General features: G+C 43.0%; 2 protein-coding genes across 3 annotated transcripts in view; both read right to left on the reverse strand.

Annotated features, from left to right (window-relative positions):
* TARS3 (threonyl-tRNA synthetase 3) overlaps positions 1–14,711 on the reverse strand; it is a 556,255-nt gene that overhangs the window by 522,419 nt on the left and 19,125 nt on the right. Inside the window, exons 15-19 of one of the 2 annotated variants that reach the window (XR_010026208.1) lie at positions 14,587–14,687; positions 13,648–13,752; positions 12,988–13,060; positions 12,505–12,619; positions 10,785–11,210 (exon numbers count right to left, since the gene is read on the reverse strand). Coding sequence is in view for 1 of the 2 variants with exons in the window: in XM_063142592.1 (XP_062998662.1) it covers positions 11,062–11,210; positions 12,505–12,619; positions 12,988–13,060; positions 13,648–13,752; positions 14,587–14,687 (543 nt within the window). In the remaining variant the exon portion in view is untranslated. Of the gene's footprint in view, positions 1–9,980; positions 11,211–12,504; positions 12,620–12,987; positions 13,061–13,647; positions 13,753–14,586; positions 14,688–14,711 lie in introns of those variants that run through there. The other variant, XM_063142592.1, reaches the window with a different exon arrangement.
* On the reverse strand, positions 715–9,121 carry TM2D3 (TM2 domain containing 3). The gene is made up of 6 exons (XM_063142880.1): positions 9,005–9,121; positions 7,096–7,182; positions 5,823–5,980; positions 5,008–5,182; positions 4,243–4,318; positions 715–2,955 (listed from the first exon to the last, which is right to left on the reverse strand). Exons 1-6 carry the CDS (start codon positions 9,090–9,092, stop codon positions 2,790–2,792), a joined length of 750 nt encoding a protein of 249 aa, XP_062998950.1. The 5' UTR covers positions 9,093–9,121; the 3' UTR covers positions 715–2,789.

A 14,711-nucleotide genomic window follows, 5' to 3' on the forward strand; every position in this document is an offset into this window, starting at 1 on the left:
CAAGGCGGTTTTACTAGTCTACATTTAATGTACTCATTTTCAGCATGTAATAATAATAATAATAATAAAAAAAAATCTTACCCGCCTCTCCATTTCGATCAAGGCGAGGAACAACAATAAATATAAATACATAAAATTGATTAAAAACATAGTACTCATTATTAAAACATCCTAAAATTCCACTGGGTAGGCCTGCCAGAAGAGATCAGTCTTAATAGCTTTCTTAAATGCTAAAAGACTATTAAGTTGACGAGTCTCCTCTGGCAGGCCATTCCACAGTCTGGGAGCAGCAGAAGAGAAGGTCCTCTGGGTAACAGTTATCAGCCTAATTTTGGCTGACTGAAGTAGATTCTTCCCAAAGGACCTGAGGGTGCGGGGCAGACTGTACGGGAGAAGGTGATCCCACAGGTAGCCTAGACCCAAACCATGTAGGGCTTTAAAGGTGATAAACAACACTTTATACTTCACCCAGAAACTAATTGGCAGCCAGTGAAGAGATTTTAGGACTGGTAAGATGTGGTCACTCCCACCCCAGGTGTACTGGTGACCAACCTGGCTGCCATAATTTGAACCAATTGAAGTTTCTGGACTAGGTACAAAGGTAGCCCTATGTAGAGCACATTGCAGAAGTCAAGCCTCGAAGTTACCTGCGCGTGAACTACCGTCTTTAGGTCTTCCGACTCTAGGAAGGGGCGCAGGGAGGAAGACAAAGAATGACGAAACAAAATGAGCTTTATTATAGTCCATTGTATTAGAAGACTCAGCTTCTAACATTATCCAACATGTTCAGTCCTACAAATGCCAAATATCTGGCTAGATAGCATACATCCATTTTGCTATACACTCACCACTCTCATAAGTAGAAAGCAAGTAGCTAAAGAGAATAGGAGCTTTAAATGAACCTTAAAATATGCTACGGTGGAATTACTCATCTAGTATCAGAAATATGGGTTATAAACTATGTTCCCTTTCTACAGGATTTCACAAACATTTGCTAAAAATTTGCATTGGATTCCACACATTTCTCAATAAGGAGCTATGAAGAAATATTAAGTGGCAAGGTAGAGTGTTGCTTACTTGATCACCTTAATGCAAAGGCCATGTGAAACTCTGATTCACACATAACACTAACCCATGGTACAGGCTGTTGAATTCTGGGTTGTGGTGGTGGTTTGTTAACCACAAATAACTCGGAAAGAGAACCCATGGTTTTTGTTGTTGGGTGGTAAACTCTGGGTTGTTTAAACTATGGATAGATCCAGTTTGCACAGGTTGCAATTCCTGGGTTATTTAAACCAGGGATTTCTGGGGATGACTGAAGCCAGGAGGGCAATACTCTTTCCCACTTTCAAAATGTTGTTTTGTGACATGAAAATCTGGATTGTTAAGCCATTAATTGTCCATAGTTTGTTGTTTCAATGACTACTATGGAAAGAAATTTAAAAGCTGTGCATAAAAACATTTTCCACATGTAGAAGACCATGTAGGAAAGCCATATATGAAAAGCTTTCTTCTAAATTCTGTATACCATTCTTAAGCATAATGTCCAGTCCACGGGCAGTAACAGTCCCACACTACTCTGCCTTAGGCCGCATTTGGATATTGGGTCTAGCTCTGGGCGCCACATTTTAAGAAAGATATCAACAAAATGGAGCATATCCAGAGAAGAGCAACCAGGATAGTGAGGAGTCTAGAAACCAAGACAGAGTTGAGTATGTTTAGCCTGAAGAGAAGGTTAAGGGGAGACATGATTGCGATCTTCAAGTATCTAAAAGGCTATCACGCAGAAGATGGAGCAAACTTGGTTTTCTGTTGCTCCAGAGGACAGGACTAGAACCAAGGGATGAACATTGCAAAGAACCAGATTTCAGCTTAACATTAGTGACTTTCTAAAAAGAGAAGCCATCGTCCAACGGAACAGGCAACTGTTTCAGTTCCAGACGGGCGTTTAGATCACCTCCTATGATAAAATGGGGATTTTCAAAGTGTAATTCTATTTCACTTATTGAGCTTAACATTAGGAGAAACTTACTAACTGTGAAAGGTGTTTGGCAGCAGAATATGCTGCCTTGGGAGCTGGTGGAGATTTGCTAAGCTGGAGGTATTTAAGCAAAGGCTGCACAGTCATCTGTCAGAGATGCTATACTGCATTGCAGAGCCTGCATTGAACAGAGGGTTAGACTAGATGATCTCCAAGGTCACTTCCAACTCTATAATTTTAAGATTGCATCTGTCAACCAAGCCTAGATCAATTATGTAGACTTCCAGCAGCCCAGTTAACATTTTTCCAACATTTCAGAAGACTAGGTTTTTGCACCTTCCCCAATATCACCTGAAATAAAATTAAAGCCACAGAACAATTACACATGAGACACAATTTAGATGATCAGAAACGTTGGCTCGGGCAGCCCAGACTTTGCCATGCCACCATTTGGAATGTGAAAAAGAAACGCTTGCAGGCACGAATACGAAACTTGCTAGACACATCCACTAGCATGAATGAGTTGACACCTGTCCCAAAAATGGTGCTGCGCTTTAGCTGTGCAACTTAAAACAACTTTTTCATAGAAAAAATAATAGCGCATTTAAAAAGCCAAAAAGAAACATATCCCAGGAAGGCATCCTTCAATGATCCATTTATTTTACCTTAAGCTAAAGGCAGGCCAAGTACAGATGCTGTACATTAAATAGATTTGCACATGTGGAACAGGTGCTCCTAGGTCTATTTTTGAAGTCCAGTTTGTGGATTTTCCAGCACGGTAACTTCTGAGATTTTTTCCCATCAGCAGTTAGATGTAAAGTGAGCCGTCTGCAGGGCCCACATAGCCAACTCCTATGAGTAGCACATCGATGAGAGTCCAAATTCCCAAGCCACCAAAGCTGAAGAGTTTGCCCAGACCCTCCCGCCACTGGCCCAAATAGAAACGGTCTGCTCCAAAACCACCAAGTGTGATGCTGTGGAGAAAACACAAAGATGTGCATTGTATTTATTACCAAGGTTTATATGTCGCTTTCCACAGAGGTATCATAGCGGTGACCATGCAATGTCATTACATCCAAAACATAGTGAAACTGCGCAACAATAAATAAAGGCCACTCAGCAGTAATGCTACACAGCCTACTGTGCGCCACAGATGGTAGCTGGCTGGGTCACACTTCAGGGAAAGACAGCGTGAAGAGATGGTCTTGAGAAGGTGTCTAAATGTCAAAACTGTGGGGGGCTCTTTATTAACAGTTGGGGGGCTGTCTAATGACAGTTGAAATGAGTTCCAGCGGTGGATGCTGCCAACACCAAACACTCTAAATAGGTAAGCAACTCATCATCTAAGTCTGGATGTCCACCATCTATTTTTGATGTTTATGGCAAGGTAAATAAATTCATTTGTACCTGGCAAATGTTATTCTCCCAACACTGCTTAACATTTACTAACAATACTGGGTATTTTAAGGAGCCCTACCCCATTATGTGATCAAAAGTACTGGCACTTTGTTTTCACAAATAAAAGAACCCTGCCGTTATCCCAAAGTTCAGGACAAGTACCACACTTAAGAACTAATTGTAAAGAAAAGAAATAAAGTGGTGCGGGGGGTGGGGGGGACTAAATTCTTTGACTGACTTAACCAAACATCTAGTCCAAAACAGAAAGGCTTTATAATTTTTTTAGATGTTTATATCCCACTTTTCAAACACAAATTCTCATATAAAAGCAACAGTACAGTAACCCACCAAATGAAAAACAAAAATCTAAAAGGCCTGGGAAAATAAAAAAGGGATTTTCCAACCAACACAAAAGACAACAGACTTGGCACCAGGCAACTTCTCTGGGAGAAGAATCCCACCGCAGAGAAGACCCTGCCTGGTCTCTGATGGTGATGGGACCCAAACAAAGACGTCTATGGAAGTTCTTTACACATACACAGCTTCACAGGGGAGGAAGTATCCTAGGCTTTTAGGGCTTTATAGGTCAATACCAGGACTTTGAATTGCGCCCAGATATGGACAGGGAGTCAGTGTCACAATTGTAAACCTGCTGCAATGTGTGCTTTCCTTGGGGGAAATAAAAGAAATCATATGCTAGCAAATGAAGAAACTCAAATACTGGTGTAACATCCTCCTGAAACATTAGTTTTTCATTAGTTGACAGTCCTACTGGTTTTCCATTAAAGTTCTTTATTTTTAGTACCCCATGACCACATACTGGATGCCCAGAGAAACTAGAAATTAGATAATCCCCCTCCTACCTTAAAGCCAAGGCTGTTGACCACTTATAGCCTCCAGTCCAGTTGCAATAAAGCATCTTGGGAAAGGTACGAATGCCTTAAAATAAAAATACAATAAAATCTTAGAAGCATGACCACAAAGGTGAAGAAGGTCAGAGCACTTCATAGCCTGGTTCAGATACCAACTCCCATTATCCCTGACACTGGTCAAGCTGTCTGGGGATGATAGGCGGTGGATAACATCTAGAGCACAGGTTCCCCACCCCTGGGCTAATGTATCCCCCCCCCACCTGCTGTAATGATAGCCAGATATCGTAAAAGCAAATACATTTATAGAGCTTAGTCTTGGCTCAAAATCCAAACTTCTTCTAGCTTGCATATTCCTACTTTAAAAAATAGCTGCAAGATTGTCATGTATGGAGAACTTAATCACGATGAGTAACTGACTTAAGTTTTCTATGGCATGTTTTGAGAGATAGATGGGGTTCCAGATCAGCACAAGTAGGAAATAAAACATCACTCCTGTTACTAGGGGGTATTTTGTGCACCCAACAATGCTTGATGTGGGAATAAACCCAAAGACCAACATCTGGGGGAGAGAGAAGAGAGAGCTACCTGCATTCCTCAAGAATTTTAGTTCTGAACCCAATTTTAATTGTTCACCAAACAAATGTCTTAACATTTCGAGTCCAAACGTCCAGGTATTTCAACAAAAACACTACTAGGGCAAGGTAAGGCAGCTATAGTGAAGCTTGATCCCAAAGAACTACAGAGAGCATGGCTTACCTAGACAACGGACATGTTCCCGCACCGTGCAATTGGCACTATAGCGTTCCCGTGGGCAAGAGACCGTCTTGCAGTTCGGAGGATCAGAACAAATATAATCTGATGGAGGAAGCTGCCAGCAAAACTGGCAAGTCATGTTGATCATGAAGCTTTTCTGGCGATTGCTTTTCGGGTCCTGTGTGGGCACCAAAAAGCAAAACTTAGGCAGCCTTTTGGGAAGAATTCATAGGTTAGATTAATGAGCAATATGTATCGTAAAGTTTTACCCAATTAAATGCCTGGCTTTTTAATGGATAAGTATCATGACTCAGTAGAAATTAAGGATACGTAATAAAATAATACTTCTTGACAGAATAGACAAGACTTATTTTTGGAGAATCTAGTATTTTTTGCTTGAATCATGATCTGAAAGCCTAACCGTGCAGGGTTCCAGATGACAGGGAGAGCCTATGCACACGTAGTAGGTTTCCCTTTACAGACATTTATTTATTTATTTATTTATTACATTTCTATAGTAGGTGCAAAACAAGCTCTGGTGTATTTTTTTAAATAAATAAATACATTCTATGGGCGCACATGTACAGTGCCACAAGGGATCATTGGAGCAAATCCCAATGCAGTATTTGTAACAATACACATAGATCTCTGTAATAAAACTATAGAAGTGAACTATCCCAACCTCAGCTAGAAAGTGATGTCCAAACCCAGCAGAATATCATACCCATCTATACTCAGCACCTCCTGAATTTCTCTAGACAAGCACGTATTTGTGTTCCTTTTCCTTGAAACAAATGAGCAACTGCTGTTCCACTTACAACACAGTGAACCTGGGAATTGGCTTCACATTCAAAAGCAACTGGTTTTCCATAGATGCAGGAGTAGTTTGTTTTACAAGACATACACAATGGAGGCAGCCGGCTGCATAGTCCATTGCTAGGGCATTGGGTCACGTAAGATGGAACCGATGTTGTCTCTGAAGAATCAAAATCAGTAAAACACGGGCTTCAGTATTCTCCACACAAGGCCAGAAAAAAGACATCTGAAGGTCCTAGGTGCTGGTATCAAAGCCTAATCAACTTCATTTTCCCAGCTCACCTTACAGTAATTCATTTATGCCTATTTTAAATAATTTAATAAAGTGAAGCCTGATCCTGGGCTTATTTACTCAGGAGTAAGGTCCAATGTATTTAACAGGGCTTTCTCCCAGGTAAATGTACAGCACAATCTTATTTTATTTTTATTACATTTCTATATTGCTCAATAGCTGACGCTCTCTGCAGAGTTCAGTAGGACTCACTTCCATGTAACTATATTTAGGATGGCAGCCCCAGACAGTTTTGACAATGCAGGGACATTTCTTTGGATAAAGTTGTGGGTCACATCTACCCGGAAAAAGGGAAGTTACTAACTTTTTGGTTCTCAGTTAGAGAAGAGCTGCCTATAACACTAAAAGCAAATTCAGTGAGGGAATAGTCCAGAAAGCATAGTCCAGCCATTTTGAAGTTCAATAGGAGCTACCATCCATAAAGAGGGGGAAATATTGTTTTAAAGAGGGAAATATTGTTTTAAAGAAGGGAAAATGTGAGGAGAAAGTACAGTATCAAATTAGCACCTACATTTTATTTAACTGTGGCATGAATTAACACCCCATGGAAATGGCGTCAGTAACCACATGCAAACATATAATTTCACAGCCATTCTCTAAAGTTCATGTTATTTTCTGATCAATTGTGAATTACACCTTTCAAGTTTATTATCCTTTTTCTCCTAGCACTAGGGGAAAGCATGCTATCAGGAAGTACAAGTGAGTTGTTTTCCAAATTGAAAACTTCCTTTATTTTTTTAACATCAAGAAAAATATTTGCATTTCCAATTTCTTCCACCACCGATGCCAAGAGGTTGATATGATAACAACCGAGTTCTAAGCCCAGAAAAGGTTTCACATGTAAAGCTTGAGGAGCAAACTAAGGCTGCATGTAGAGCATTTCTCAGAAACCTGTAAAATGCTTTACTACAATACATCAGTGCAGAACATGGTTTGCACACATTTTAACTCTAAACACAAACAAGATAAAAAAAATGGCATACCTGGTACATTAGATGATGGAATGTGTGTGCTTGTAGGTACTATTGTAACCTTTGACAGTAGAGCTGGTGGATTAGAGCTCAGTGATCCTGGGGAAGGCGGAAAACCCATAAAACACAGTTTTCATTATTTGAGATTGATAGCATGGAGCGTAGCATGGTCACAAGCCTGCACACACATAAGAAGTTGCCTTGCATACACAGTCTTGGGGCTGACTTGCACATTATTAATATTGATACATACTGAGTGCAGCATCAACAGAGCTTTCATGTTACCAAGTTTCAACTCAGACTCAATGCTGATACATAAATGTAAAAGAAATCTGGATACTCTGCCATGCCTTCATGGTCTCCAGGAGTGCTTGGAACAAAACAGCATTGTTCCAACAATACAGTATTACAAACCCAGCAACTCAATATTAAATCTTTCTAAAAGGTATTTTCCATGAAGCCCATGAATCTCCATCCTCTAAAGTAAAGTGCATATAACTAAAATGCATATACTTCCCGGTTTTGCCCTGCCTCCATCTCCTTCCCTTTTCTCTATTGTTTCCCCTGTGACAAATTTTATACGGTAAGCCCTTAGGGGCAGAGACCTGTCATCTCGAACTCTGTAAATGAATCTGGAGAGAATTATGCGGCATCTTTTAAGTGCACAATCCTTGGCATGTTTTGGCAGAAAAAGTCCCACAACTCCCAGATGCCCCAGTATCCTGAGAGGATGTGCAACAGCCATAGGGGCAGCTGGACAAAATGGGTGGATTAATAGAAGAAGGCAGGAAACTTTGGGGGCAGCTGAGGGTGGTTGAGTTGGAGGAACAAGGATCACTGGCAGGTATAAACTGGGTAAAGATGGAGGGAGGAGAATGCAAAATCACAGAGAGCTTTAGAAGCAGATATGGGAGTAGATTAGACGCCTGTGCAGGGATTTAAGGAAAGGTTGTCGTTAATATAACGACACTCATTGAAATACTGCTTGAAGAGTTATTTCTAACATCAAAGTAGCCCACACGTCATGCACGTGTCTACAGCATCAGCATTAAAACCAATCAAGGGAAGAGCTATTCCCCAGGATCACAGCACAAATGGAACATACATGTGTTCAGAAAGGCCCTGAGTAAAGAATATTTTTCCCCACCCCACTTTCTAGACCTCTACTTATGCCAGGGAGCTCCTTGCGGGGACTGAGCCAGAACCCCTGTTCCCAGTGAGAGGACTCCAACCTTGGAAACAAATGACGTTTAATAACAGTGCCCCCAAGCATGAGCAGAGTGCATATCTTACATGACTGAACCATTACGAAGAATACACCTTCCTCCCAGGCCTCAATCGGTAGCAAGCTCCCCCACCCCCAGCCTAAAACACCTCATCCCCCAGAGCCAGGGGGGGCTGCAGTGTTGGGAAACTGCAATTCCCAGCATCCCCAAACAGGGAGTTGCAGTCCCCCAACACCTCTGGCGGGGCCCCAGTTGGAGGAAAGCTCCTACCAACCGCGTGAAACAGGCCTTCGATGTGCACCTGCCTCCTGAGCATGTGCAGAGTGCATTTCCCACACCAATGAATAAATACCCGGAGAACCACTCCCAGCAACCCTCTCCGCATCCGTGCTTAGAAGGAAAATAAAAATCCACAGTCGGGGTGGGGAGGAAGGGTCGGGGACCCTGAGCCCCAGCACCTCTTCCTGCCCCACCAGCACCCCTCTCCCATTTTTTTGGGGGGGGGGGGAAGTCCTACCCCCTTACACGCAGCCCACCCCAGCCGTGCTGCCTGGTGAGGCGCCCTCAGGGCCCTATGTGGGGGGCTATTAGGCAGGATATTAGTAATATTAGCCAATTAATAATTAATAATATGAACACCTACCTTCCCCTGAGCTTCCACAGCATCTCCCCCACCCCCTTGCCCCCTCACTCACCTCGCCCGGAGAGGACGTAGAGCTGCGAGAGGAAGAGGGCGACGCGGCAAAGCCTCTTCAGCGCCCTCAGACCGGCCAGCGCCGCCATCTTGCCCTCATCCGGGGCCTTGGCTTGGCTCCGCCCCCCCTCCGCTAGCTGTCAGAGAAGGACCCGGAAGAGGGCAGAACGTTCCGCTTGTCCCGCTCTGCGCAGGCGCAAGCCGGGGCCGTGCTTCTCTCCCGTCTTTCTCAGGACGTGCTCTCTGGCGCCACCGTGAGACTGGTAGCCGCGCGACCTCACGTAGCAGTAGCCATAGCAACCGTTTCCAGAGGCCTGCCTTGCTCTTGATCCGTTTCAGCACCGAGTCGCTGTATAAAACCTTCCAACCTCAGTCTTTGCAGCATCATGGCTGTCAGGGCAGTAGGGAGGGAGGGAACAGCAATAGCAGTGTTCACTTCTCGTCCATCCCGGTTTAGGTTTTAAATAAATAAATAAATCTATTTCCCATTGATCACAATGGAAGGTAAAGTATTCATGCCAGTAACATGGCTACTGTAAGTTCTCCCACGTAGACACACACACACACACACACACACACACACACACACACACACACACACACACACACACGCTGAGGTATTTGGGGACTGCAAAGACTTTAATCTGCTCACTTTCCCCTCAGCTCCAACACTGGAGAGGCAAAAGATGTGGTTTCCGGCAGAGCTGAGAGGGGTTTTGGTTGCAAAATGAGTTTAAGAAATAAAGAAAATAAATAAATTCCGAGGTTGGATCTCCCCTTCCAAATCCTACTTTTTCTGTAGCCCTCTGGGATGCCTGCCCAGGAATCTCAGGGCTGCACCTTGCAGAATGTCATTGTCGTTTGAAAACCATGTTTGCATTTTAAGAGATGGTTGGTGCAGCCGATAGAATTGTTTTGGAATCAGCTTTCCTCTAGCTCAACCACATTACTTCAAATAAGAAACTGACAAGACTGTATCACCATACTGAGTATTTAAATTTTATTCAATCAAAAAAGGAGGCCAAATGCATTCATTGCATTGTAACTTGACTTTAAAGTTTCCAATCTAGTTGTACATCAACTTCTTAGATGCTCTGAAGAGGAACAATTCAAGGAAGTACCAATAAATAAAACATGTTATAAGGCATGACCCACCAGGATGTTGTCCTACGCAAGCCAGGCTGAGATGAATAGGAGCATCACAGAATACATACCGCGGTTTATTTCAGTGATGCTCGTACAGAACAACATCCTCTGGATTCTGGTCCAAATTCACAAACACTGACTCTAGAAATTTCCCACACTAGGCACAGAACCGCAGCTCAGCCATTCACGTAAGATGGCCCTGGCCTCTGCATCATGTAGAATTTGACCTTAATGGAAAGCCTAGACTTTAGATTCACTATGGACTCGCTTGACTTTTGCGTCAAGACATTTAAATGTATCAAGGCATCTACAATATACCGGTGAGGAGCACTAATATGAGCAAGTGAGATTGCCCATGAATAAGGCTCAAAATAATTGATAAACATGCACACAAATGTCCTATTTTGAGATTTTGCTCTCCTCAGCGGTCAATGGCCGCAATACCATGTCTAAATACATGTTGAGTTCCTTCCATTACCTATCAGTGTATTTTATAGCATAATTCTTTTTCATGTTGCTGTAAGCTACTTTGAGCATGGTTTGACCATGGTAAAGCAGCAGACAAATAACCTGATGATGATGATGATGATGATGATGATAGATTTTGTAGTATACAAGCCAATTTTCTATGGAACTTAAAAAACACACACAGATGCATGGGATTCCTAGTGAGATCTAACAATGTTCCCACCTGTTCACAGTATTTCTAAAGAACCTGCATCAGCTACATGTTTAGTTTTTGAACGTCAAGAAGTACTAAAGCACCTGCCTATTACTCTAATCCATGGCTGCAAACCCCAGTGTGCCTGCCAGGAAGTAAGACCCACCAAACCCAGTGGGCCTTCTTTCCAAGTAAACATGTTTAGAATATAGCCGCTAGTCCCCTTTCTGTGCGCACTCTGTTGACAATGACTAGAATTCTTCCTCTGCATGTAAAGTACGCAACACTTTCAACTTCTTCAGTTTTTCAGTGGCAGAAGCAACCAAAACTTCTCCATGGACCTTGTTGTCTCTTGTTCGCACATTCACAGCATTATTGGCTTTCTCCTTTTCTCCAACCACTGCAAGAGAACAAAGCAGAGGAACATTACGTGGGACGTGGACATTGTGTCTTCTACAGCTGCAATCCCAGGCATGCTGATTTAGGAGGAAGACCCACTGTACCCAACAAGGTTATCGCTGAGTAATGCTTAGGATTGTGTTATACAATTAATTACAAGAGGGGACCTGTGAAAATGCACAGATGTGCTTGTTCATAATACACCTTGTGCCCACTCTTTATTCACTCACATGTACCACCAGTACATGTGCACCAGAGAGCACCAGCACTGCTCTCTCTCGCCTCTTTCCCATCAACATCTCCATGTGCCCCAAGACCTTGTGTAGAGTTCTCATATCCATATACAGAACCCAAAGCTCTTAATAGCTGCAGTGGCACGGTTTGCACATAACAAGAAACCGCCATGGGTGAATTTCACTGTGGGGTTTCTTGTCGTCATGGCCGCCATTTTCAATATTTAGAGTGTGACAAGGTGGGTTGTTGGGGCACCTTGCGAGGGTGGGTGGGTTGTTGGGGCACCTGACAAGCCACCGAGAATCCATGGGCTGTTTTAAGGTAATGGGTGGCTTGTAAACCAACCCAACAAACCACCATTCTCACATGAGCAGCTTTGGTGGGCCCCCGACTATTCAAAATGGCCACCGCCACAAGAGACCCTGTGCGGAAATTCACCCATGGTAGCTCCTCGATACGTGTGAACCAGGTCATTGTTTTCAAAGACTGCAGCCTACTTGATCTATATTTATTGGTGTGTGGGAGGGGAAGCAAATTAGCAAATTATTTTTCTGTATATCTACATATTTCTGTCGCTCCATGGCCAAAGTGATTATCCAAACTGACCAAAGTTCACGAATAAATATATAGATGCAAGGGCCAATTGCTGACACTATTTTCCCTTAGCACACATATGTTGAATCCTCACCGCTGAGCTATTCAATAGTATTTTTCCGGCTTTGTTGTGGTAAGTCTCCCTGTTAAGATGTATTCTTATCCAGCCATTGAAATTATCATTTGTATTTTTCTTTCTTTAGAAGTCCATCAAGGCCAAAGTATCCTTAAGCTGTCAGGAAAGGGGGAAATGGGGGACATGAACAGAGGATGCGATTGGATTTATGTCCTGTTTGTGGGCTTTCCACATGAAGCCAGTTGGCCACTGTGTGAACAGATCGCTGGACAAGATAGACCTTTGATCGGATTCAGCACCCATATCAACGACATTCTCTTACATGTACTAGCCACTGTGCAGTTTTTTGTCTGAAAGGGGTATGAGATAAATAAAAAGAAGTCATAGGTACCAAAAATAAAGTTGTACTGAGCCAGTTGTGCATTTCTTATCTTCTTGTTTAAAGTGCAGCTCTGGTCTAGATCAACATCTGCCATGAATCCAGCCTCAAAAAAGTCGCTGCAGACCTAAAAAAGAAATGTTAAAATGGGTTGATATTATGATTTGGTTAATATTACCTCTGTGTAAAATTGTATATTCAGGACGTTTTGCAAAGTAGTCATTTTCAAACTTCTTATGCTCAAGAAACACTTTTCCAGAGTAATCTGAGTACTGAGAAATCCCTGTGTGCCTGCTATGAAGACCCCCATGCATGCTGCCAGGTTCAAACTAGCTTAGAATGAGCTGCAACTTTACTGCATTAAAGTTTTCTAGGAAATACAGTTATTCATTATTACACTAGAATAATACATTTTTATATATATTGTGCACTTAAAAATCCCTCCCCCCACCCCTCCCCCATAACCTTCCTTTCTGCCGGCATTTCTGCTCTTACCTGCTGAGCGTATTCTTCACAGGTAGGGCTGACAGGGATCACCATGACCTGCCGAGGGGAGAGCCAAAAAGGCCTGGCCAAAATAAGAAGCACAGAGGGCAAACATGAAGACAGAGTTTGCAGCAAGTCCTTCAGCTGGGGATCGCATCCAGCTCCCTTCCTGCGAATCACTCGCTCACCAGTGAGTCAAACATGGGGCTCAGCTCTCAGGTTGCCACCTCCCACCCAAGCTTCGAGCAGGGAGGCTCTTCCAACTCCATTTTCAAAAAGGACCCAGCAAATTCTTCATGCATGTATTTGTCCACTTGTTGCCTTAGCAACATGGAAGGATTTCTGCATTTATTTTTTGGTGGAAAGTGTGCAAAACCGCTCTGGGATTATGCTCGTCAGCCAATAAACACTACAGCTTCTGCTTCAAACTCGCAGAGCCATTCCTCCACTACCCCAGGACTTGTTAAGGTTGCCTCCAAAGTCTCCCTTCAGCTCAAAAAGAAGAGGGACATCTCTGCCTTCTTCACTCAGAGTTTGGCCATGACCTCTCTAAGCAACACCTTTCATATACAGCTCTCAGTTCCTTGGTTTGTGTTAGGGACTACAGGGAGCCTTCTACTCTCTGCAACAACCATTCCCAGTCACTGCACGCCTCTGCTAGCTACACACCATTTTCCACCGTAGTTTTCTGCCAGAATAGCAATCATTCGCTCCACCGAGCCCAAAATAGCTCTGTGGATGATTACTGGCCTTTTCTTGTCGTCTCCGTCTTTTCTGAAAAAGAAAGGAAGCCAAAAGGTGGAATAGTTTGTACAAGCGATGCTGTTGCTTTCTTGAATTGAACATGGGTATTTTCCCCCTCTTTCGCCTGACACTACCATGTTAAAAAGCTGCGGATCATCATCACGGTCAATAAATTCCTATCATGCTACTTCACATTCTAGCAGCTTCTATTGCATTTACAGAGCATACAACACACTTCCCTTCATCAACCCATTCTTTTGCAGCCTACTGCTGAAACTGTTTCCCCTCCTATCATCCTTTTATTTTATTTATTTATTTATTACATTTTTATACCGCCCAATAGCCGAAGCTCTCTGGGCGGTTCACAAAAATGATCCTTCTGGTCATTCCTTCCATTTTGGCGAAGTCATAACACCACAGCTCAAATCATCTCCCCTCTCCCACTGCTCTGAACATATATCACCCTCTCCCCAAGTATCTGCAATGGCTCCCTGATCCTTCCTTATTTGTTTTCTTTCATTACTATAAGCAGTTGTAAAAGTCCTTGGACTGCAGAGTGCGGTATTAAATATTAAATAGTAGCAATAAGTATGGCCCAGATTCCTAGGCCTGGCTAAGTCTCCTGTCACAGCCTCACCTAGTTCTCGCAGTCTTTGCTTCCAAGATCCTTTGTATTCCCCTCTCCCATCTTTATTCCTGTTGCTTTGTTTATGCCTGACTGGAGGAGAAGGGCAAGAACAGTGTCTCAGTACCTCTAGGCCTGGTTACAGCTTCTCCTCCAATCCCTTCTCTCTCTCCTTGCTAGTTTTGGGGCCTAAATATCCAAACACGTCAAGTTCTAAAATGATTATTTTTCAAACTTACCCTACGTAAGTAAGATTAAACCTGATAGGGAGTTGGAAGTCAAGCTGGATCGTGGCACACTGATGGTATCGACCAAGAGCATCTCTGATTGTAATATCGATCTGCAAAAGTCAACGGTAGCACAG

The sequence above is a fragment of the Elgaria multicarinata genome, chromosome 16 (assembly GCF_023053635.1).
Source record: "Elgaria multicarinata webbii isolate HBS135686 ecotype San Diego chromosome 16, rElgMul1.1.pri, whole genome shotgun sequence".
NCBI lineage: Eukaryota > Metazoa > Chordata > Lepidosauria > Squamata > Anguidae > Elgaria > Elgaria multicarinata.